At 42.4% G+C, this 25,238-nt stretch overlaps 1 protein-coding gene across 4 annotated transcripts in view; it reads left to right on the top strand.

Annotated features, from left to right (window-relative positions):
- runx1t1 (RUNX1 partner transcriptional co-repressor 1) overlaps positions 1-25,238 on the top strand; it is a 70,610-nt gene that overhangs the window by 17,354 nt on the left and 28,018 nt on the right. For all 4 annotated transcript variants that reach the window (XM_050035083.1, XM_050035080.1, XM_050035082.1 and 1 more), the window contains exon 2: positions 24,451-24,588. In XM_050035083.1, coding sequence (XP_049891040.1) covers positions 24,451-24,588 — 138 coding nt within the window. The remainder of the gene's footprint in view (positions 1-24,450; positions 24,589-25,238) is intronic.

The raw sequence follows: 25,238 nt of genomic DNA, 5'->3' as shown, positions 1-25,238 counted from the left end.
CGCTTTCACTTGCTCTCTTTCTGCAGCTCCCCCCTTTTTTTCTCACTTCCATCAACACACACACACACACACACATACACACCAACCTCATATGTAACCTCCCTTTCTCCAGAGTTGTTCACATGCAGCCTTCCTGCTCGTGCACACACACACACACACACACACATACATATATATTTATATATATACACTCTCAGGGGCAATGTGTGACCAGGAGGCAGAGTGCAGTTGAGTGCAGCCCAGTGGAGCGCCTGTTGTGGCCCATTGCACCTCTACACAAACTGGTCTCCTTCTTTCCTGCTCTCCTCCTTCATGTCTCTTTCATCCACCTTCACCACCTGTTTCCTCGTCCATCCCTCCGCCTACCACCTTGTCGTTTGACCTTTATTTTTCTTTTAACGTCCGGCTTTTTCTCTTTTTTCTCTCTCTTCTCTAAATTATTCATTCACTGTGTGTTGTTAATACACCCTTAATTAAAGACTTACATGGACTGGAGTTTGTTAGATACACTAACAGTCCACCTTACAGTCTGACACAATTTGGACAGATTTCACATAGGCTTCCTCTTCGGTTTGATGACTGGGGTATGACTACGTTTGATATGCAGTATTGAGACTCTGTTTCTAGCGAGTTACATCAGATTGCACTAAAGCTGAGGCCATCTTTGGTCGATCCCTTTGACTGCGAGAGAGGAGACGGGGAGAGAAAGTCACAGAGAGGAAGAGTACTGTCGTTTGCCCTGATGTTCCCTTTTCCTTTTCTCTCAGTATTGTGTAGCGCTGCCAGAATATCTGTTCATTTATCTTCCCATCTGTGTGTGTCTGTATATCAGTCTGCCAGTCTGTCACTGACTCTCTCTTTCTCTCATCCTTCTTCTCTTGATTCTGTCCCCCCATCCCTCCCCTCCCCCCTCTCTCTCTCTCTCTCGCTCTCTCTGCTACACTTTTGCCTCTTTTCCTGTGTCTCTCTCAGACTATGTCTTTCCTGTGTGTCTGGTCGAGAATCACTAATGGTCTCCACTGGGGTGTAAACTGTGTGGGGTTTGGTGTATTCTGTAGGCTGCACACACACAGATACCCACACATCAATTTTAGACAGCACAGAAGCAGGGGTTAGTGGGCAAAGAAGACAGGGAAGGGAATAGAGGGAAGGAGGCAGACATGTCTGGGTGTGTGGTGATGTGGTGTGCTGTCTGTCCAAACACAACCCTGTATTTACATCCCTTTGCATCTCCGCTCTTTTTGCATATCGCTACCTCTCTCGCTTCCCTTCGTCTTTTCTCTCACTCACATCACTCCATGCCATTAAACCTGCCAATCGGCCAGAGGCTGTCTCATGGGACTTCAGTGTGTGTATTTGTGTGTGTGTGTGTGTGTGTGTCTCACTCCATCACCCCCACTATTCAAGTCCACCTCATTGACTCATCATTGAGTGGGCCCTCCAAAGCTCTATTGAGTTTATCAAGTCTTCCACAAAAAAGTCACTCCCATTCTTTCTCATTGAAGCCCCCCCCCCCCCCCCCCTTACACACACACACACACACACATACACATTGGCTGACACACACAGGATGGCTCTGTCCCACACAAAACAGCCTCGGCGCTCCATTGAAATCCCCTTAGCAAAACGTTTTCTCCTCATCAGCATTGTGTGACTATTCAGTTTGTTAATGCGCCTGTATGAAGAAAGCCTTTTATTTGCCTGTTTTGAATTTAAGCACATATATTAACCCACATATTGAGAATGACTCTTTAATAGCCTGAATAGGAGGTGAAGGGGGGTGTTAGGAGGCAGGAGAGGAGACCAGACGACGGAGATCTTTATTTTGGATGCAGCAAGCTTTACTTAAAGCCACAGCTTCTTGACAAGCTGACTTGTTTAATACTTGAATAAAGCAAGCCCTTGATGCTCATTCACAGACACGCTCACACACAGAGAGAGTAATTTGACGCAGCACGGCTCATATCCCATACAATTGCAAAAGTGGTATTTGCAATGTGAGTGCCTGGAAATGTATTTGTCCCTTTTTAACAAAAATGTTCTGATGGCAGGGAAAACCATTATAACAAACAGGTGAAATTACAGGCATTACAAAACACAGACCAATGCAAACAATCACCACTGTCTGGCCGCCGAGTTTTGCTAAGCTTTTGTCGCTGTCAGTTGGATTATGTGTTTTGGCAAGGCTCTCGCTAAAGTATCTGTTTGGTTGCCGATGTCTGTTGCTGTTATTACATGTTTTTGTTGCGGATGAGATGGTGAAAGTGGGACTGATTCCAGGCAATCTGGGACAGAGGAGTGAGAACAAATGACTTGAAAAGAGGCTTCAGCATCCTGCAACACTGCGATTCTGCACATATGGAACAATTTCATCAGTGCTGTGAGCAGTGGCGCCTCCAAGGGGGGATACACCTCCTGATGAAAATAATAGGAGGTTGACGTTACTGTCTTTAAAAGGCTGTGGCGCACTAATTTTTAAGCTAACGTGAAGGTATTGGAATCTTGTGAACCCAGACAACCTGAGGCATCTATTGGTACCAACCATGCTGGCATAGCTTGTCAGGAGGAGGGCTAAGTGATGCTCCAAATCAGGCTACATTTTGACAAAGGAACAACTGGCATGGCCATTTTTCAACTCTCTTGAACTCTCACCTCAAGATATCTGCGGTCTCCCCTTAACTTAAGTAGCTTGTTCCCAATAAATGTTTTATTCCTTACAATCAATGTACGCCTTCCAAATGAAGCTGTGTCCTTGTCTTTTTAAGAGAGAACAACAACCAGCCTTTTTGAAAACATGTATTGTAACTTAACACATAAAAACAGGAGAGTTGGGGAGCTCAAAATATAAACTGTATCAGTATCGATTTAGTTTTCAACTAGTGTGTATACTTAAACAGCATGAGTAAAATCCTTTCATCCAGTTTTGGCTTTTGGTTTTGGTGCTTCACCTCAAGATTTTCGGTGGCCCCATCTGGCCACCCCTCTGGAAATATTCTGGGGGCACCTCTGGCTGTGAGCCAATAAATCTATAAAAATAAAATAAAATAAAAAGACTGGCATCGGCTGGTGCTGGTGAGCATGGCAGCCCTTCCTGGCACCAGTGTTGAAAATAATCAATAGCAGATCTCTGATTACAATAACTGGAAGGTGGGATATGAAGTTAAGCTCCCAACTGCTGTTTATTGAATAAACTAAATCCATTGTATCAATGTCTGCTTATGAAAGGAAATATGAGCTTAAAGAGAGCGACTACGTGTATGTGAATGTGAGTAATTTTCGGGGGCCGCAAGTCCCAAGGGAGCTGGTGGAGCTACTGCTGTTGTCTGTCGGCGCACACACACACACACACACACACACACACACACATCATGCACACACACACACTTTCACTCTCATCTGTCTCTATCTTGTCTCTCTGCGTGTCTTATTATATTTCTTTATCCCTTTCTCTCTCTCCTCCATTACTGGCATTTTAAGCAGCTCACTGGGGAGCATGAGGCTTGTTGGCTTGCAGTAATGTTAAGATGCTTTGTCTCCCATCATCACTGTTGTGGCACACATGCACACACACACACACAAAGGGAGGTAAATGCAGTTAAAAGGGATTTTTCTTTTTGGTCCTTTACCTTCCTGAACCTGAGACGTGGTGCATGAGATTGTGCGACTGTGTGTGCTTGTGTGGGTGTGCGTGTGTGCAGATGCCTGCAAGCTGACAGGGAGTGAAAGCCCAGACATATGTTAATCAGATGTTGTGATGATGGCAGAGCAGAAGGAGAGAGCGAGAGAGGGAGAGGGAGCACTGGAGGGAGGAATGAAGGGTGAAAAGAAGCGAGGAGCTTTTAAAAGACAGAGTGAGAGAGGGAAGAGGAAAAAAGGAGCCACAGTGGAAGATGAGGAGAATAGAGGAAATGACAGGAAGTGGTGCGGTGATTCATTTTCTTACTGCAAAAACCCACTGCTGAGAATCGATCCAGTCCATTAGTTTAACTGAATGGACCTACACTATAAGTTTGAGGTCACTGAACAAAAGTGATAAATGTTTCCTGTAGGTACTGGATACATTATCCATACACCGTGGGATTTTGTTCTGATTTTAGTATCATAGCGCTACTCTGTTTTAGCCTGGTAGCAACATCTGATATCTGTATCACAGAAATGAAATCTAATATTAAAGCTGCTATGATCATTATTTTTATTTTAACAATGTATTAAATGACAACATGTAATGCAAGAGATGTCGCTTCTAGTCATGAACCCACAGAGAATCGTCACCAACAACTGCAGTTTCCCTTCAGCACTACAAAGCTTTTAGCATCTTTCAGCACGTTGTTTTGGTTTTACGGCCTGCAACTTTACTGTTTTGGTTCACTCTCACTGCTCTTGTTAATGTTGCTTCCAGCTGCAGCAGGCAGCTGTTTTCAGTGAAAAAGCTCTAATACAGTGTTTACTGTCAGCCCAGCACCACATGTCAGACAGACAAAGTTAGCAGCTAGCTGGTAAATAGCCAGATATTTCCCTGAGGAGCTGATGGAGAGCAAGACAGTAGGTTTGTTTGAACATTGCAGGGGACACATATGAAATTGGGGGTTTGGGGTTCCTCTACCAGAAAATTTTCAGCATCAAACACTTAATTTCCGGCATGAACCAAAAAGGAAATAGAAGTTCCAGCACACACCAGGATACTCAGGTTGACAATTAATTGACAGCTTGAATTGAAAACATAAAAGGAGCAAGCTGGCATGTTGCTTTATCAGATTCGCCCTGAGCAAATCTAATAAAGCAACATGGATCTATAGTGGAGAGCAAGGAGAGTCAACTATAGACCTATCCACATGATGGACACAAACATGACTCTAACCAGATGCTAATATTGTATGCTGGAAGTGTAAATAAGCAAATATGTTCTAGCTAGTGCTCTCTATCACCTTTATACGACAATATAACTAATATTTCACTGTTGTGTTTATAGCCTGTTTCCCCTGCTCCCAAATGGCCCAAAAACATTAGGTAATGATATTTATAAGTGCTGAGGAATCACCAGAGGCCCCACTATATGATATTATCACAAAACTTATGTCACAATAAAATAATATTGCGATTTTAAATGTGTTGCATTCTGCCGAGTATTGTGATAAAATATGTTGGGATATGTTGCAAATCATCACCTTTTTTCAACTGCAAATTATGTCCCCAAAGAAAAAGCTATTGATTTTATTATGCTAGTGGTCTACCCAAAGTTTAATTTGTATTTGTAATAATAATATTTTTTATATATTTAAAAGATCAATACATGGCGTCTGTGTAAAGATAAGCTATGATATTGCCCGACTAAAATATTGCGATACTACGTTGTATCGATTTTTTCCTCCACCGCTAATATTTGTCAACTGTAAGTGTAATTGTGTTGGGATTATATGGTCATATTGTGTTAAATTCTGTTGTCCGAATTTAATGATTCAAGTAACTTTTGGTTTAATTTGTAAAGGGCGCAGTTTATTTCATTAAAAAAACGACAGCATTATATTTTAGAATCATTTTGTACATTGTTCTGCAAATATTTTCCGTATCAAGACATGAATTGATAATTAAATTATTTCAGTATGATGATATTGAGCTCTTACCTACCTACACCTTGAATATCGATATATCTTGATATCAATTTTGGATGCCATTTTCAATGCTACAGGGAAAATTGACATTGAGGTCATTAAAGGTCGTTAAAATTTGTATTAAAAGATGAATATAAGAAGGCTATAACAACTTTTCTTTTCTTGGTTAGTCGCAGAAAACAGCAGAATGACTGCAGTAACAAAGCTGGTACCTATGTATCTAAACTGCAGAAAATGAGTATTAAAATCATTTCAAATATTCAGTATCACTATGTATCAATAAATCTATATTTTTGACAACACTAGCACAGAGAGCAATTCTGAAGGTGGTGAAAAGGCGAGGAAGTAAGTGGTTCAAGAAACAGATAAGACACAGAGAAAGCGAAATAGAGAGAAATAATTAGAAAGATGGGAAATCCAAGAGAGAGAGAACAGAAGAAGAGAGCCGGAAAGAGGAGAGATGTGGGGCATTACTTCTCAGGAGAGTTCAGAGGGGGCCAGAGAAGCAGCAGACGGCTGCTCCAAATGGATTTTCCTTGTTTGTAATGAGGCTACTTCTTCTGCCGCTGCCAGAGCATGTGGTGCTTTTGGGGGGGCTGGATAGAGAGAAGGATGGAGAGAGGCGTACAGAGTGGTGAAAATAGGTATAAGTGGTGGAGAGAGAGAGCAGGAAGAAGGCAGCGGCAGAAGGAAGTGGGCGATGAAATGAGAAAGAAGGGTAAGAAAGAGTAAGAATAATAGGAAGGTGTTCAATTGTAGATGTTTTTGATGGTGTTACGCAGTTGCCGGAGGGAAGGGGGGCAGCGGGGGAGAGTGGGGAGGAGGAAAGGATAGATGGTGGGAGAAACAATCAGTTATTGTAGGTGGTGGTGGCCAGCGAGAGGGAAAGAAATAAATGGAGCGAAGAATAGGAAGAGAGGGGAGATTTGTGATTGAAAATATTACAGCTGTTGTGTTGTAGAGGAGAAAAGTGATGGGCTCGGTGCTGTTCCGAAAGTCAAGCTGTTAAACTGTGATGTTGGGATAAAAATGTTAAGATGAATGGAACAGCATCTGGACGAAGTCACACTTATTTTTTCAGTTCGGCAAATGAGCTAAATCACACATGAGCAATGCTCCAGCTGAAGAGAGAAAGAGGAATATATGTGTGTCTTTCCCTGGCCTTCATTTTCAAACAGTGGTTCAGAGGGTTTAAATGAGAAACATATGAGAGAGACAGAGAGCTTCACCCAAGGCATAACTCTGGTAAAGACAGTGACCTGTTTTAGCTTTTCTTTGATGTGAATTCCACGCTTCTGAACTCATGCTACCTTCCCACTTCTCTTCTCCTCCTCCTTTTCATTTCCCCCTCTCCTCTCCACTTTCTGTTGTCACTCTATTTCTCTCCCCACATTGCTCTTTTGTTCTCACCCTCTCTCCTCTCTGAAGAGGAACACTATGTAATATGACTGGTAGGATGTTCTTCTTTACATTCTCCCCTTTTGTTCGATGTTTTTCATCTTTCTCTCAGGATTTGTGTGATGTTTTCCAGGTTTTATATGCATGCATGCTTATGCTTATATTAATTGCATACACGTGTTTCAGTATGATTATTAAGGACACCTCTTAAGGTCTCTCATCTCATCTGTGCATCTAATAGAGAGGAAAGGCAGTTTAGAGGGGAGCCTCTGTGGACTCTGCCTGTCTTGTTCACTGCCAGTTAACCTGGAAAAGACCTGTCAAGCAACAGCACATCTTAATCTTATATGCTACGATATAAAAAATACATGTTAAGTGTCAATACACAGGTGGTCGTGACATAACGCAGGAATATGTGGCTCAGAAATCCACCCGATAAGATGAGACACGAGGAGAGAATGCGAGGAAGGGAGGAGAGGGACCGAGAGTTTATGAAAGCAAAAAACAAGGGCAGAGAATGAAGCAGAGGGAGAAGTCAGAGGCAGCGCACAGATGGTGAGCTGTCAGCGGCCGGCTGTGCGTGTGTGTATGTGTGTGTGTGTGTGTGTGCCTTTCTGTATGTGTGTTCATGCCATGCATACTTGTGCATGCTGCATGTATGTAGAGTGCATTTTCTGCCCTTGCTTTCTTGTGTGCATCCATGCATGTGTGTGTGTGTGTCTGTGCCCTCTGAGCTGAGGAGAGGTACTGTATGTGCGCAGAGCTGTTCTTCCCCAGATGGCACTGGCAAACAGACACTGCAAGGCTGGCAGAGTTGGCACGGCTACCCAGTGCACAGTTGGCACTGCCAGCCACCATGCTCTCCCCTATGTACTGGGGCGAGGGTACCTGCTGCCAGCCGCCTGAGCTCATTGACTGACTGGCAGGCTGTCTACCAAGTGACTTATTCAGCTGTTAAAGTTTCTCTGTCTTCGTTTGATCCCGAGAGAGCATCCTTTCACCCTAAAAGAATCTCGCTCCTGTTTTCTAGTATTCATGCTTCAGAAGCAACATTTTGTGAATCGGTTACTGTACAGCTGTGTCTAATGAAAAAACAAAGTCAAAGCATGAAGCAGCATCAGATTGCCTGTCACAAGGATTCACATCACACCTTGAGCTTTAAAACGTCTTAAGCCGCACACAGCTGTATTGTAATTACATTCTGTTGGTTCTGTTGTTCCAGCAAGAGCTTTCATGTCTTAATTTCATTGTCAAATCATTAAACAGTGATGTGTCTTAACACACTCCTATGATCATGCTGATCTATAGGCCTCTGCTGGCAGGTTGCCAGCACTGGAGGCTTTCCAGCTGAACGCCTTGATGTTTTCTCTCTGTGTGTCGAGCAAAACAAGCAGATACATACAAGGTTGAATAGCTACTGAGGATAAAGCACCGTATTAGTGTGTGTTTGTGTGTGAGGCAGATTCAAAGGCATGCACACGCCTGTCTGTGTGTGGGCTTTGGTGGTGTGTGAATGGTGGTGCAGTGTGTGGATGTGTGCATGTGTATGAGTGTGGACTTTATACTTCCCATGCCTTAAACAGGAAGTGTAAACTAAGCACAGATGTATGTGTGTGTTTGTGTTGCTGCAATCCTCTGCTGTGTGTTCACTGTATGTGTGTGCGCGTGTGAGTGAGTCTATAAGTGTGTGTGCCTCTGAGGAAGCAGCTGTGCAAGCGGCAGCGTGTGCCAGGTCGGGAACACTTAAGCAGAACCGAGACACTGTGTGTGTGTGTGTGTGTGTGTGTTTGTGTGTCTCTATTCTGGAGCATATGTGTGTGTGTGCATGTGTCTGTGTTGTTGTGTGTTTGTGTGTATGTGTGTGTGTGGGGGGGTATTTTGGCCACCCATCTGCGCTAGGCTATTTCGCTACTGTTTCTGCAGGCACACACACACACATACACACACATAGTCACACACATACACACGCAGAGCACTGTGCCAGGCAAGCTGTTCACTAGCTGGCGCTGGCAACGCTCCAGAGAGAGTGGTGGCATCCATCTGTAGCACTGGAGAGCGGTTAGGCTGTGTGTCTGAGTCTGTGCATGTGTGTGTGTGTGTGTGTGTGTGTGTGTTTGTGTTTATGCAGCAGAAAAACAAAACAATGGGACTGTCGTGATGATGCTATTAGTAGTGTTGGTGGTGGGTGTGGGGACAGAGTTCAGAGTTGTGCTGGTTAAAAAGCTGCTGTTGTTTGATGGACAGTGGGAGGTGGGTGTGGGAAGGACAGTGATCTGAAGCGCCTCCTGCAGAACAAAGACTGCAACATGTGTCCCACGGTGCTGAGTTAACTTTCATGAAGTCAGAGCAAAGTTTTACTGTTTTGTGCTGAGGCTCCTGGCTGCTCAGGGCCCACAGCAGTCCAGGAAAACAACTGATAAAACCAACATGTTGGAGATAGATTACAGCATTGTCACTGAGGGTGAAAATAATGTTAGAGTTCATCACATTTATCATGAAATATTCTTTTACATATGACTAGGGCTGCAACAAACAATTATATCCATTACTGACTAATCTGCCAATTATTTTCATGATTAACTGATTAATATTTAAGTCTATGCATTGTCAAAACAAAAACTGAAAAATGCTAATCATAATTTTTCCAACTAACTATCCAAATCCCAGACTCTTTATTTACAATAATAAATAACAAAGAAAATCTGCAAATTCTCACATTTTAGAAGCTGGGACCAGCACGTTTGACATTTTTTCTTGAAAAATTACTAAAACAAATAATTAATTATTAAAATAGTTGCTGATTCATTTTCTTTCAATCAGCTGTCGTTGCAGATCTACATATGGCATATACAGTATGTATCATACTGTAAATATAAGGCCAATCAATTTCCTTTTTCACCAAAATCCAAGAGAAAAAAACTGCAAAATTTAAGGTTTAAATTGTTGTTTTGTTGTTTTTATGCTTTGATATTTGGCTTGTTTTGTCCTAAACAAAAATACAGTTTCTTCAATTCAACTCAATAGAGCCTTATTTATCTCAAAGGAAATTCTTGTGCCAGAGAATGCTTCAAATTACAGTAGCCCTAAATACAGTAACAAAAATCTTCGTTCACAACCAGTAACATATTTGAGATATTGAGATATTTGAGTATATCTCAAAATATACAAATATACAAGATGAGAAGTGTTTTCAATGAGCAAGATTAAAAGCCAGTGTCTAATAGAGCAAATAGGAGAAAGACAAGTACAGTAGTTGCTAAAAATGAACTAAAATGGTGGAAAAAGCAGACTGTTGCATGTTGCAGTGCTTCAGCTCAGAGATAAATGAAAAGAATAATGAGAATGACCTCTTGAATGACCTGCTGATTGTGAGTGCTTCAAAGCAACAGACAGACACAATAAAAGGTTAAAGCCACTTTATGAAAATAACTTTTGTGTCATATTTGTTGAAGCTGTCATTATATTCTGAAAGACGAACATGAGACAGTTAATTTCTCCTCCTCTTCCTACTGCCTCTAATGACTGGAATCCACCGCGGTGCACTGAAAACAACCAAACTGCAGCTGAGCAGCCTCTGAAACAGCTGTCAATCATATTGATCACCGCTCGTGAGCTGCGGTTGAACTGTCACACTAGGCAGCGCTGATGAAATATAAATCAAGAGTCTGCTACTGCATTGCCTGTTTCTTGCCTGAAATGTTTTTGCCTCATATTTTAGTGTACTGTTTAGCTGTAACATTAAAACCAGCAGCCATGTTGGAAACAGTTGACCTCAGTACCAAACACTGCCCAACAGCCGGACTAACTTTTTCATGTTACAGCTAAACAGTGCACTAAAATATGTTGCTGAAAACATTTGAGGTGAGAAATAGACAATTTCTTTAAACAGATTATCTGTCTCATTTAGTGCTGTGTGAATATAGTGACAGCATCAGCAAATGACCAACTACAGCTTTAACCTACAGCAAATGTCGTCACTTTTCACACTCCTTTTGTATAACTCTTGTTTAAATTTAATGTTTGCGCTTTTTTTTAATATTTAAATTAAACACAGATACATTTTTGGATTTATTTTAAGAACTAATAATCCAAAACAATGAGTCCCATGTGCAGTTCACATCACATATACTCTGTATGGCGCATAGAACATGTGGAATCCAGGCAGAGACTCTACAGTCGACTCCATCACTGATGTCTCAGAGGTCAGTGTACGTCAAAGCTTTGCTGTGAACTGGTATTCTTGCCCATTTTGAGGTCCTCTCTTCTTGTTTGTCAGTGGACTCAGATGGCTGTGGGCTGACAGGGAGGTGAGACAGTGAAAGGTGAAACGATGAGGAGGGAGGAGAGGAGGAGAAACTGTGTAATGGTTAGATGAAAAGAGACAAAGACACATGGCTGACCTGGAATGGTCGTGGTGGTACAGCGTGTGTGTGTGTGTGTGTGTGTGTGTGTTTGTGGAGGCCTGCACTCCACTGCCTCCCCCTCCAGACGTACTCTACTCTCAGCCACTCAGAGCCATTAGCAAACCATGGTCACCATATCACACAAACACACACAGGTACACACACAATGCAAGCCTGGAAATGCCCTGATGCGAGGTCACACCGACCACCACTCTCTGGCTCCCTGCTCACCAGATGTGACTCAAACCCTGTTTTTAAACATCTTCTCCTGCAGGGGAAAGGAGGGAGGGGGTGGAGGAGAGGGAGCGGGAGTGTAAAAAAGAAAAGAGTGTAGCGGTTTTCAGCGAAGGGGGCGGTGAGGGGTAAAGGTTTTTTTTTTCTGTTTTGCAAATCTGGTTCTACTTAGCTGAGCCCTGGAACACATTTCATAAATTGCAGACATATTTTTTCGGAGCGGTTTTGGGGAAGATAGTTAACCGGCAGTAATTTCCAACACATGGCAGCCGTCATGTGATATTTTGAAAACACCAGGCAGACAGGCTGGTTCCCTCCCCCACCGTCCCCCCCAGGAACCCTCCCTCCCTTACTGTTAGCCTCTGCCCTCTTTTTTCTGTGCTCGTCCTCTGCCTCTCGCCTTTGATTTCCCCATCTGTCTCTCATAGGCGCTTAATGTTATCTCCCGTTTTCATCCCCTGTCTTCGGCATCCTCACCTCCCGTTTCCTATCTCTTCCTCCTTTCTACATCTCAGTTTTCCACATCTGTTTCACCCTTCCGTCCGTGTCTGCTTTCCTCCCCATCGCACACAGTGTAGCCGTGCTCTCACTTAGCCCACATTGTATATCACTCCATCTATCCATCCCTTCATCCATCCATCCTCTCCCTCTGTGCCTCTGTGTCTCTCCACATAGTAAAAGATAACTGTCATGTAAAACACGAGGGCCTTTACTGCCTGTTGAAAATTGATTTCGCTCCTGAAGACAGGGATATAATTCCTTTTAGCATCCACACACACACACACACACACACACACACACACACAGTCAAAGTGGCTGCAGAGAGAAGGTTCCATGTAGCGTAAGGACATACAAGAGGAAAAGATACAAATTGCCACTTGGGCATGTATGTATCAGTGCGTATTGATGTGTTTGTGTTAGTGATGGAGTGGATGCATCAGTGATTTTAAATTGGGTCACACAGTTCATAGAAGGTTCGTGCATGTGTGTTCTTGTAGGTTTTCCTCAGCACCAGCAGCAGAAAAGCTTCGTGTTTATAGATCCACAAATGCAAAAGTGCACAACTGACAATTCCCACAGTTAGGCTGCTGTTTCCTACTGTAAACAGTGGTGGAATATAACTAAGTACATTTACTCAAGTAATGAACTGAAGTACAATTTTAAGGTACTTGCACTTGTACTGTAAAGCCACCCAGCAGTATATGTAGAGCAATAAATTAGCACCACCTTTACCTGCTGCAACATTAATGTGATCAACATGTGACTGTTTAATAATTATAATTCAATAATATAATTTATATGACTCTGAAATGGACCATTCTACATACTGAGTACTTTTTTTAGTATATTTCAAAGCTTATACTTTTGTACTTTTGCTTGTAACAGAATTTCTACACTGTAGTATTACTACTTTTAATTAAGTAAAAGATCTGAATACTTCTGATACTACTCCTGAGTCACACACAACCTATCACAAAAGCAAGAAGGGTAACCCACTGTCTGTGTGTGAAGCTCAGGAGAAAGAAGCCATTTGTCGTCAGCATTAGGATGTGTGTTGAGTCTTTTTGTGAGAGTCCGTCTCCGCTGGCGTAGACTCCTGCCTGGGAAAACACCCAGATCCATTTGGGTTCACTTGGCCAAGTGTCAGCATGGCATCAGAAATGAACCAAACTGTACACAGAAAGCAATTTCCAATCGGCTGGCTTCCATCAAACGGCAAAACAGAGCTCCCCAAGGCTTACATCTGATTTATATCGCTGTTTTTTTTTTCCCCAAAAAAGCAACATTCATATGATTATTTTGACATCATGTTGTTAATGGCAATGACAGGCCAGCTTTATATAAATAAACACTGCTTTTGATAGAGCTTTATAAATATGTTTAGCCCTGCTTTACTGTGCTGTGGAAAAATGTCTGATGGCAGTATGTTTCTAGTTCAGCCGCTCCTATAGTAATGTTAAGCTCTCGCTCTCCGTCACATTGTACATATCCTTATGTTTTCTTTACCTTTACCTCTCCCTGACCCACTTCTCTCCCCCCTCCACCCTCTCGCTGTATTTTTTCCGCCACCCATTCCCACTGCCCGTCTTTATTTTACAAGGCCCTGTAGTTCAATTTTGCCTGGCAACAAGATGTGGCAGGAATCGGTTCGATTTGAGAGGACGTGTAACGGGCACTGTGAATCATTTTTATTGTTCCTTAACACTTGCTTCCCCTCTCTCTCTCTCGCTGCAAGAGAGACTTTATTTCAACAGATGGGTAAAACAGACATTACTATAAATCTATTTTTCGAAAAAGAGCGAAGGACTCCTAATGTTATCCACCACATATGTTTTATTGTCCAGTGTGTGGGTGTAGTCGGAGGTGTTTTGCAGGAGTTGTGTGTTTGGTTTATGTATTTTTGTGTTTGTGTGCGTGCGTGTGCGTGTTAATGTTTGTGTGATGGAACAGATGGTGTTCAGACCTTTGTGTGCGATTGAGAAATCTCCTTATGTCTTTGCTGGCTTGACAAAGTGTAAACACATGATGTTACACTGAGAGAAAAATACAGATATGGTTGGAGATACAGAGGACTGTCAACATTGATCAGGAGCAGATCTGTTTGCAGTGCTTTCGTGCTGTGCCATCACTCTTTGAGTCTGTACTGTATATCCAGCCTCCTATTTATGGTCGAGTGTCACAATTAGCTGAAATTAAGACAAAATACACCAATGATGAAGGAGAATACTGCACTTTCTCTCAATGTATTCTTGTATTAGTTTCATTCTTATATTGTTAAAGGGACAGTCCACCCCAAAATTAGAAATACATGTTTGTCTTCTTACCTGTATAGTGCTATTTAACCATCTAGATTGTTTTGGTTTGAGTTGTCAAGTGCTGAAAATTTTGCCGTAGACATGTCTGCCTTCTCTTGAATATAATGGAACTAGATGGCACTCGGCTTGTGGTGCTCAAAGCGCCAAAAATGTCTCTTTCCAGAAATCATGACCCAATTACTCAAGATAATTCACAGACCTTGTTGTGAGCATTTTCATGTAGGAACTATTTTCTTTCTACTGAACTACACCCACCAGTCATATCACTGTGCAGAAGGAAGCGTGCAGCCAGTGGTGCTAGCTCATCTAGCACCACTGAGCTAGCTAAGGTGACAGCTCAGCCGAGGAGGACGCCATTAATGTTTACATATCATAAGCACAAGCCTCTCGTCCGTGAGTAGATGCACTCTTCCTTCTGCACGGCGATACAGAAAGAAAATAGTTCCTAAATTAAAGCTTTTCAATCTTTTTTTTGGCGCTTGGAGCACCACAAGCTGAGTGCCATCCAGTTCCATTATATTGGAGAGAAGGCAGACATCTCTGACGCTAATATCTCCAACACTCTGCAACTCACACCAAAACAATCTAGGTTGATAAATATCACTACAGGTAAGAGGGACAATATGTATTTTTGATTTAGGGGTGCAGCGTCCTTTTAATTGTTACACAGTGTTGTTTGAAATATAACAGTTAAAATGCACTTAAGGTCTTTTTTACTCATGACACAAAAATTTTATGAGAACCACATACAGTGACCTTTGACTCCAACATTCCTTCTGTATTTGTGCGTCTCAGGGAGAAACTCCAGCATTGCTAGCGAGTCATTTTTCAGATAACCAGAGTCCCAGATGCAGCATATTTCTACAATATGACTGTTGGAAAAGAAAAAATGTAATAATAATCACATTAGTGGATCCCATTAAACTACTCCACCAGCTGGCCACTCAGGAAAACCTCAGGTAGTAAAAGTTTCAAGACGTAAGTTATTTTTTTCAGTGAAGTGTGACAAATGACTTTGTCAGTCTCAGTATGGCTACGTATAACTAGCAAAAATGGCAACTGTTATTAAGGTTGTATCATTTTGAAAAATGCCATAAGAGCTAACTGTGTTTAAAGGAAACAAAGAGTTTGAGGTGTGATAGAGGTTTAATTTACCAGGTAACTGGTTGAGCAATGTGTTGATCCCGTGGAGTGATGTGTAAAGGAATGACATTAGCAGTGAATGCATGATGGGTAACAGCTAATGTGCTGATTCCTTGAGTAACAAAAGCTGTTACTGGCGAGGGGAAGCTACATCACACTGTGCCAAAAGTCCCTGCATCATTTAATGTTGCTGGGCGATGAGATGAAGCGGCAGTCAACGTGAACCTTCGGGAGGAATATGTGTTCACCAGTGTGTGTTCACAGTGGGAACGAGTGAAGTCAGGACCGACATGGAGGACATGAGAGAGAGAGGGAGAGAGAGAGAGAGAGAGAGAGATGGCAGGAAAAGAGAGAATGGAGGAGAGGAAGTCCAAAGGGACACACTGATGGTGGTACTGCTTTCCTCTGCATCCTGCATCTGCTGGTGAAGGAAATAAATAAGATGATGAAAATCTGATCTGTGTGTGTGTGTGTTTGTGTGTGTGTGTGTGCGTGCGTGGGACAGAGAGAGTTGTGTTGTTTTGCTTGCAATTTGTGCATGCACCCCTGCAGCTGTGTGTCTGTGTATGTATTTGTGTGTTTGTGGGCTTGTGGTAGGGCGTTGCATCCATACATCTTCTTGACAAGCGGGTGGAGTTTGATGGGACATGCTCTGCATACTGCTCCATCTGGCTGCCGATGACTCCGTATGTGTGTGTGTGTGTGCATGGTCTAGAGGAGAGGGATGATGGAAAGAGAGGAGGGGTTACTACACTTGCATACCGATAGATTTCTCCTGTTTCTCTGCGTACTCCGTCTGAATCTCAATCGCCCCCACCTGTCCCTCAACTCTGTTCTTTAACACCTCCGTCCTCTCGTTCTCCACACCTTTATCTCTCTCTTGTGTCTGTTCTCTGCTCCCTCTCTCCACATCTGTACCCAGCGCACACAGCAATCACCACAAGCCACTATCACACCATCTCTGTATCGCTTCATCTATTCCATTACCTATCTGTCCCGCTCCCTCTCTTCACACATTATTGTGTACTGTGCATGTGTGTGTGGGTCTAACACACCCGGAGGCACCATTTTGCACAGACATTGGCACGTTGTGGACATTAGTGCTCAATTCACAGGCTTCCTGTGGCTGCAGTGCCTCACGGTTTTCACTCCAGCACCTACATATCACCCTGTGCGCTGAGGGTATTACGCATGTCTAGATTATATGTTTGCCAGTGTGTGTGTGTGTGTGTGTGTGTGTGTGTTCAGGGCATAAACGGGTCAGTCTATATGCTTTTCTCCATTTAAGTCTATAATGATGATATCTTATGTCTGACTAATACAATCTTGAGCTCACACAGGCGCCAGCGCACCGTAAATTGTTTATGTCACAGCCGCCAACTCTTGAAAATTCACCCAGCGTGATTGAAATCCATTGTCGTTTTGAAGAATGGGATTTGCCTGCGTGAAGTACTCTCGAGTGGCATATTACTGCCACTGTTATCACATCATTTTCTGGGTCTCCAACTGTAAGATCACATGGTGCACACATACACTCACGCAAACACACATACATGCAGCGGCAATTCTAGCTTATGAAGTGTGTAATGGAGATTGTTTGACTCTGTCTCCTGATGATAGACTTTGAAGTCGTTGTGGCCTCTATGAATAATCTAAAGTATCAAGGTTAGGCAGTGTTGTCCCCGTTCTGCAAGGTGATTTGAATACGCAATGACCTCACTGCTTTGTGTGCGATGATGAAATATGTAAGGTTTAGATATAACATTGTATTTTTTTTGCCTTGAGTTGTGGGTTAGCTAAGTCCTCTCTGTAACATATTGAACTGTTTCTCAGGGACCGCGTTCCTTCTAGATATCGTTCATTGCAACAACCTTGTTTTAGGCGAGTGATGTAACTTGCATGTAACCTTAGAAAAGGCGTGTATCACAAGTCAGCGGGGGGATAAAAATCTCCTTTCTTTGAGCTCGGCTGAAAGTGGGTACGAGCGAGAGGGAGAAAAGCGAGCACAGACAGAAAGAAAGAAAGAAAGAAAGAGAGAGAGAGATTTTGCAAACATTGAGGATCACGTAATCACGGACGATGCAAACGGGTGATGTAAGTGTGAAGACATCCTTGTGAGTGGCAGGTAGTTGTCCAGGGTTCTGCCTCATTTCTAGGATCAGTCTGCGAATCAGAGGGATGAACTGTAAAGAGATTAAAGAAGTTACAAACAAGAGCAATTCAACTTTTGCTTTGTTATTGCAGCAGAGCGTGTTTAGGAGAGATGTGAGGGTGCATTCAAACTTTTATATTTTATTCCTAAATGATAACAGAGAGTACAGTAAAGCCTAGAATATGGAGGTTTGAACAAGTGGTTCCCACGGGCGGATTATGAGACAATGGGCCCCCGGGAACAGACATGCAAAGGACCTCACCTCCTCTCCTATGAGCAAGACACAGAAGAGTTTGAGGACTCATGACACTTTAGGTTCCTGGTCCAGTGCCCAGTAGGCTTGTTCAGTGACCCATCCATATTGGTTCCCTTAGGCATCACAATATGATAAATCAAAAAAAAGAAAATGTTAAACTGAGACAATCTGAGAAATAAATAACGCAAGTATGCATTGTGTGGCAATAAAGTGTTGCAAACCAAAAACAAACAGTTGTTTATAGCAAAAGGTTTCTCACTACACAGCATTATAACAGCACTTCTGTTGTTAATGTAATCCTGATTTCATGTAGACAAAGCAAATACAACCTCATCCCTCCCAGGAGCCCATAATTCAGTCAGATATCAGTGTAATTGCCTCTGACACATACAATATGATAGCCTGGTAACAATATACCAAATACATTTAATGAGGCATCAGTACAGCCCTCATATTCTCTTGGGTTTCAGTCTCTTTCCGGCCACCCATACTGCAAATATTTGCGCTAAGAGCTCCTTTATGATGCTCTAGATAAAACCACGCACCAAGTGGCTGTTGTGAGACATTAATCACTGTCATCCATAAGCATGATCATCAATAGGTTTGGCACCTCTGCCTGCGTAGAGTGCACGAGTGAATCAACACACATTTGAGAGGCTCTCCAGTTCTTTTATAGCTAATTGCTGCCTCTTCAACAACCGTCCTCATCCTCTTCAATCCATTAATTCCTGGACAACAGCACTTCTGAGAAGTCATAAAGTGAGTTAGGCAAAGTCAAAGCACTCATCGCCCCTTTCCATTAAAGCTCCGCACATCAATACCTGTCCAGTCCTGGATTACCATCCATCGGCCGGCCGCAGATCTGCTGCTTTGCCTACAATGTGCAGCAGTAACACGGCTAATAAATGGACAATAGATGTGCATTAAGTTCAGCCATTAACTTTTAACAGATGTATTAGGCTGGAGGAGACGCCCAACTTTGTTTTCAAGGTTGTTTAAGGTTGCGTGTTCAGGTGGTGCTTTTTGAATTGAATTATGCATGAGTTAGCGAGCACTTGCTCACTCTGTCGCTGTAATAAAATGAGGGCTTGTCTGACTGCCGTCTGCACATGTATTTTTTATTTTAAAATATACTGTACATGCCATATTTTCTCATGAAAATGGATAGCACACGTTCATATGCCATGAGTTGTTTTCAATAATGTGCTTCAAGTGTAAGATGCATTTTTATTTTTCCCAAAGACTGGGTAAATTACCTTCTGGAGGGAGTATTGCTATTGATTCAAGTGGCATAGTAAGTGCCGCCTGAATGGTTGGGTGCAGCCCTTGTTGGTTAGTATGAAGCCATTGATTTTATTCTGCTTATATGCTTTGCAGTGCTCTCAATCAAATCAGAAACAGAGAAGATGCTGTTTATAAATCACAAAAGTGTGTGTGTGTGTGGGTTTTTGTGTATGTGTGTGAGAATGAGAGAGAGAGTGTGTGTGATTGCCTGGATGCATGCATGTATTTGCTGTGTACATGGATTTCACACTAATTCATTCTTTATCTTTCATCTTCTCCCCCTAAGGGACTGTGGGGTTTCAAATGCTTTCAGGGTTTATGTTTCTCTCATCTCCACCCGACGACTACCATCCAATCATAACACTGACCCAGGTGTTAATCCCCAATTACAAGCCTGTAACCAAACTCATCTTTTCATACTGCCGTAGGGCCCGCTGTACCAAGCAGGAGTCCAGGTGGATTTTGAGTCCAGACTGTGCTTTTTTCCCCTCTTTATGTATTTTACATTGAGCGTCCTATTGACTTTTCAAGTTTTTATTGTCAAAAGCCTTTTTTTTTTGTTCCTTTTTAAATGAGTGTTAACCCAATAGATAATGCTCCAGCCATCTCTGAAAACACCCCATGTTGCACTAAATTGAAAAAAAAATTGACATTGTATGCTTTGCTCTCTGGGGGCTGCTGGAGGTCAGTATCTGCTTTCAAATTGCATTGTGCTGATGTGTCTTATTACATTATCCATCCCCCCATCTAGTCACAAAGCTTAAGGTAATTAGAGGATGATTTGGACCCTAATTTGACGTCCTACTATCTAACAATAGATCAAGTGAACTCGGCCAAAAGTGACCACACAATTAGAAAAGCCAATATACAGAACTATGGAAAGCCTGAGCGCAAAGACCCGGTGAAACAGGATAAGTACAACCATATGTGATACGGTAACTTCTCTCTATTTCAATCGAGCTCATTATGTAAAGTCTTTGTGTTTGACTGGAAAATGATGAATTACCTTGGGTCCTGTCACCCAGCCGTCTTTTTTAATGACCTTGTATTTTCATAGATCATATTTTCGGCAGGCATACAGGATATGATAGCTGGCAGCTAGAGGTAAGACTATATGTTTCCACTAGCTATTCGGCTATATCCTGAGTTTATAAAATAAATAGTCAGGTCCGGGCTTTTTTACTGTGGTGAAATTAGAGTAGTAAACCTTTCTCAGTCTGGCCAGGTCGTGAGGATGGAGAGAAAGGTTGTGTGTGTGTGTGAGAGAGACAGAGTTAGCAGAAATGCCGCACAGTGAATAGACAGTTAAAGGTTTGGACAGTCGCTCTGTTTACTCTGTCTTCTCTTCACACTGACTCTTCATTCACCTCCAGTCCTCTGTTCTCTGCTTTGTTAATCACTCAGCTTTTTTCCACTAATCTCCACTCTGTATCCATTCATTCAGCTCTCTCCCCCTTTTTTCTCTGCATTACATTCCAATCCTTCTTTGCCAAGATAAAACTTGTGTTATAATATGAGTCAGTTATTAACACACATTAATAATTTCATTTTAACAGTCTGGTTGAATAATGCTTTGAGTCAAAGCCGTAACATTTGTGAGATTCAGCACAAATTGGACCCAGAAAAAGGTTTTAGGGTTGAGATCTGGCTCTCAGTCTTACTCTGCATCTCCCAGCACACACTGGGAGATTGTTAAGTCTAGCCTTCCCAGTAACTCTTTCAGTTGACGGCACCTAGGACATCTCCAAAGTGGTTACAGAGGGAGAGTCATCTCTGGTAGGGAGATGTGTGACCTTTGTCTTGGGATGTGATCATTCTTTACTCTTCCTTTTGTGTCCTGACAGTCTCCACCATATCCTCATACAACAGTTCATGTGATATTCAACAAATTAGTGCTGCACGAATGACAATAAAGTCATGTAGGTTAAGTTTAGTAAAGTTATGTAGGTTAGGTTTAGGAAAAGATACATTGTGATGATGTGCCTTAAAATAACTCAAAGTTCACTTGGTTTCACAAGGGACAAGAACTCCGGTCTGCTGAGGGAAAGTCGTGTGTTTGTTTGACCCATCCACCACCCCAACCTGCCTTTTTACACAGACTTTCAGTATCTATACGACTTCCTTCTTTACTCCCGTCAACTAATTTGTCACATGATCGTAGCCGTATTGTTTGCATGGGTTATACGCAAATTACTGGCTCATGATTTAATTTGTTATACGAATTGTGGTGCAATACTTTTCATAGGTACATGTACTAACAGTGCATGAGAAGAGCCCGGTGCCTGACTTCAATACATGACTATCGATTACTATTAAATTAATAACCAACTAATTTGGTAATTGATTAGTCATTTTTTACTTCTCTGTGACAGTAAACTGAATATATTTGGTTCATGGACAAAACAAGACATTTGAGGACGTCATCTTGGGCTTTGGGAAACACTGATTAACATTTCTCAGCATTTTCTAATATTCTATAGACCAAAGATCTATTCAAATAATAGAGAAAATCGTCAACACTGAACATTGTATTGTTAGTTGTTGCCCAAGTTGGAATGTGCGTACCTTGAGGACATTTGGAGACCGTTGAATTACAAGGGAATATCTTGATAACAGCATATCCCTGCCCACATACACCAGTGTACCAAGAGCTCAAAGAATGGTGGTGTCAGCCAGTAAGTTAGTTCAAATCATTTCAGTGTGCTTGGACATTAGGAGTGTGCGACTTTTAGACTCTTGTTTGATTATTGGAAAACAGTTTCAAGAAATGAATCTTCACTTTCTTGCATGTTACAGTTTTCTTAGTCAACCTTTAAAGCTTAAGAGGCTAAACATGACTGCTCCTCCTGCTGGTCATGAAGCTTTCAGTATGTATTTATATCTTGTATATTTCCTGTGATTGTCTCTGTCTTTTACATCACATTCCCTCCGCTTATTTGAAACGAAGCCTTCTCTATTTAGAATTTCAGTGACATCTCCATCTCTCACTTGCCTGCCTGCTAAAGCCGAGCTAGCGTGACTAAAATACTTAGTCACAGTGCACCTCAGCAGCAGTGAGCCAGAGTGCTACTGATGCTTGGGCTTGGCTAACAGGCTTAGGCTATCCTGTCTCTCTCACATCAGTATTTTCTCTTTCATTTCACCTAAACTGGAAACACTATGGATCCAAACAGTCTTCACTGAGGAACACTGACATTTATATAGTCTGTGGTGTATATAGCTAACACACAAACACTGAGGGGAAAATGTGCAAATAAATATAGTTACATGTAAAATACAAGATTAGGTAACAGCGTGCATGTTCATCATGAAAAAAACGTGTAAATATTTCAGAGTCTTGAGAAAAATGTGACAGGGACCACCCTGTTTCCCTTACCACCCTGATTAGAGTGTGTGTGTAACTCAACTGTGCATGTTTGTGTTTGACTGAAAGCACATGCGTCCTCTCCATGATTACAGTTATATGTTCCCAATGTCACAGATAGTACTTCTGTTTCTCTTGCAGCTCCTCCCTTCCCTCCTCTCTCTTTCTCCTTTCACTTCTCTCCCTCCACCCTCCCTTCCTCTCTCTTCCTTTTTTTACAATCTCCCCTCCACAATGTGCCACAGAGACGGTTTTGATAACAGTCTGTTGACTCTGTGTTACTGCTATTGCTGAGGGAAGTTGTGTATCTTATCCTGCACAATATGGGCTCAACCCTCACTGCCACTGCGAGACTCTGATAGTGTCTTGTTGTTGCTCTCACACATTCGATATGGTCAGTTATCTGCCGAGCACAAAGCAACTGAATTAAGTGAAAAGAGGCATGTCATTGACGAAAATGTTTTGTTTTTGATTGTTTTATCTTTGAGTAGTGTGAGTTTGGTGCTGCTGGCTTGTCTGTTCTCTGTTAGGCTTTAATTTCCAGGTGTGGGGTTGTGAAAGACAAGTTAAGGAGTGTTTGTGTTTGCTTGTGCTGTCTTAAAGGGACAGTTCACCCTTAAATCAAAAACACGCCTATAGTGCCATTTATCAGTCCATATTGTTTTGGTATAATCCACAGTCCTTGTCGTGAGCAGTTTCATGTCGGAACTATTTTCTTTCTACCAAACTACACCTGCTTACCGTATCACCACGCAGAAGGAACTGTGCATCTACTCATGAATAAAAGGCTCATGCTCGTGACAGCGTGAGACGTAAACATTAATGGCAGCGTCTTCCGCTGAGCTATAATGTTAGCTAGCTCAGTGGTGCTAGGTAAGCTAGCAGTAGATGCACACTTCCTTCAGCATGGTGATACAGTTGGCAGTTGTAGTTGCGTAGAAAGAAAAAAGTTCCTACGTAAAACTGCTCACAACAAGGTCTGTGGATTATCTTGAGTTATCAGATTATGATTTCTGTAAAGAGACGTTGTTGTTGAAATTTTCAAATCTATTGTTTGGCGCTTTGAGCACCACAAGCTGAGTGCCATCTAGTTCCAAATATTTGAGAGAAAGCTGACATCTCTTCAGCCAATATCCCCAACACTCAGCAACTCACACCAAAACAATCTAGATTGATATAGGTAAGGGAAAATATGTAATTTTGATTTGGGGTGTACTGTCCCTTTAAATCAGTTCATCGACTAGTAGGTTTTCTGCTGTGTTCCAGTCCTGAACAGATGTGACTGTAGCATCCAGAGATGCAAGCATTAGGCCAGTGTGTGTGTGTGTGTGTGTGTAATGAGCACTGCAGTCGTTAGCAGGTGAGGGGGGGAGTGCTGTGTCGCTGTTCTGTATAGCGGGCATGCGGGATGGCACAGATGGTGGTGGAATGAGACCCATACTCGCTGCAGATTTACGCTCCTCTCTCGGGTGTCTGTCTGTGTGTCTGTGAGTCTCTCCTTTACCCCCATCTCATTCCTCATCTGACAGTCTGAGCATACGCATCAGTGTCATTGTGGCCAGACGTATGATGTGGTGAGCCATCTATTTCCAGAAATTAGTTTAGTCTGGTGCTCCTCACAGGCACTTTGTTATCAAATTAAATTCTGCTGCTGTTTGTGTGCAATTTATGATATAGTTCCACACAGATGTGGAATGTGTTGCCCTGAGCTGTTGTTTATTTCCTGCGTTAATCTATCAGCATGTTATGTTTGGTGTGTTATTATAATCTCTCTGCTTTTTCTTCCTTCAGATCGCACTGGGAAGCGCTCCACCATGCCCGACTCACCTGCGGACGTCAAGACACAGTCCAGGTTGACCCCCCCTACCATGCCGCCCCCACCCAGCACGCAAGGAGCGCCCCGCAACAGCTCCTACACCCCCACCACATGTGAGTAAAGCCGGGTTTATAGTTCTGTATTAAAGGTCCAGTGTGTTGGATTTAGGGGGGTATATTGGCAGAAATGGAACTGCAACTACTTCTACAGAGTCCGCCATGTTGCATCACCATTTTGGGGCCATTCGTGGATAAATCGGCTCCCAGTAGAAACCTCCTAAAGGAATCCTTAACTGGGGTTCAAGCTTGGTGTACAGAAGAAGTTTCAGCTGGTTGCAATCTGCAGTCCTCACCAGTTGTGTAAATCCTACACAACTGGTTTCCAATGTACCGTATCAGTGCAGATACTGACTTTATAAAGCAGGTCTGGTATTGGCCATGACATAACCAATCCGTATTAAATACAGTTTCTTTGTAAATGTCATCATAAAGTTCACTGTGTCCAGTATCAGTTACAATCTGTTCTTAGTGCTCATGCTCACAGTTCCATGTAGTGTGGTGTAGACATTTTAAATTTGGGGAAAGTGAGAGAGTTGTCGTACACAATCAGCACCTGGAGAGAAAAGGTGGGATTGGTGCATCATCACATGTAATACTTTGGTGGTTTTATCATCAGGTGCAATGTGACGCTGAACTATAAATCAGCTCTAAGGTGATGGCGGGATGACTGTACCCCACACTGCAGAAGTATAATTCCAGTTTGA

The sequence above is a fragment of the Epinephelus moara genome, chromosome 22 (assembly GCF_006386435.1).
Source record: "Epinephelus moara isolate mb chromosome 22, YSFRI_EMoa_1.0, whole genome shotgun sequence".
Classification (NCBI taxonomy): Eukaryota; Metazoa; Chordata; class Actinopteri; order Perciformes; family Serranidae; genus Epinephelus; species Epinephelus moara.
This window is presented reverse-complemented; position numbering and strand designations above follow the sequence as displayed.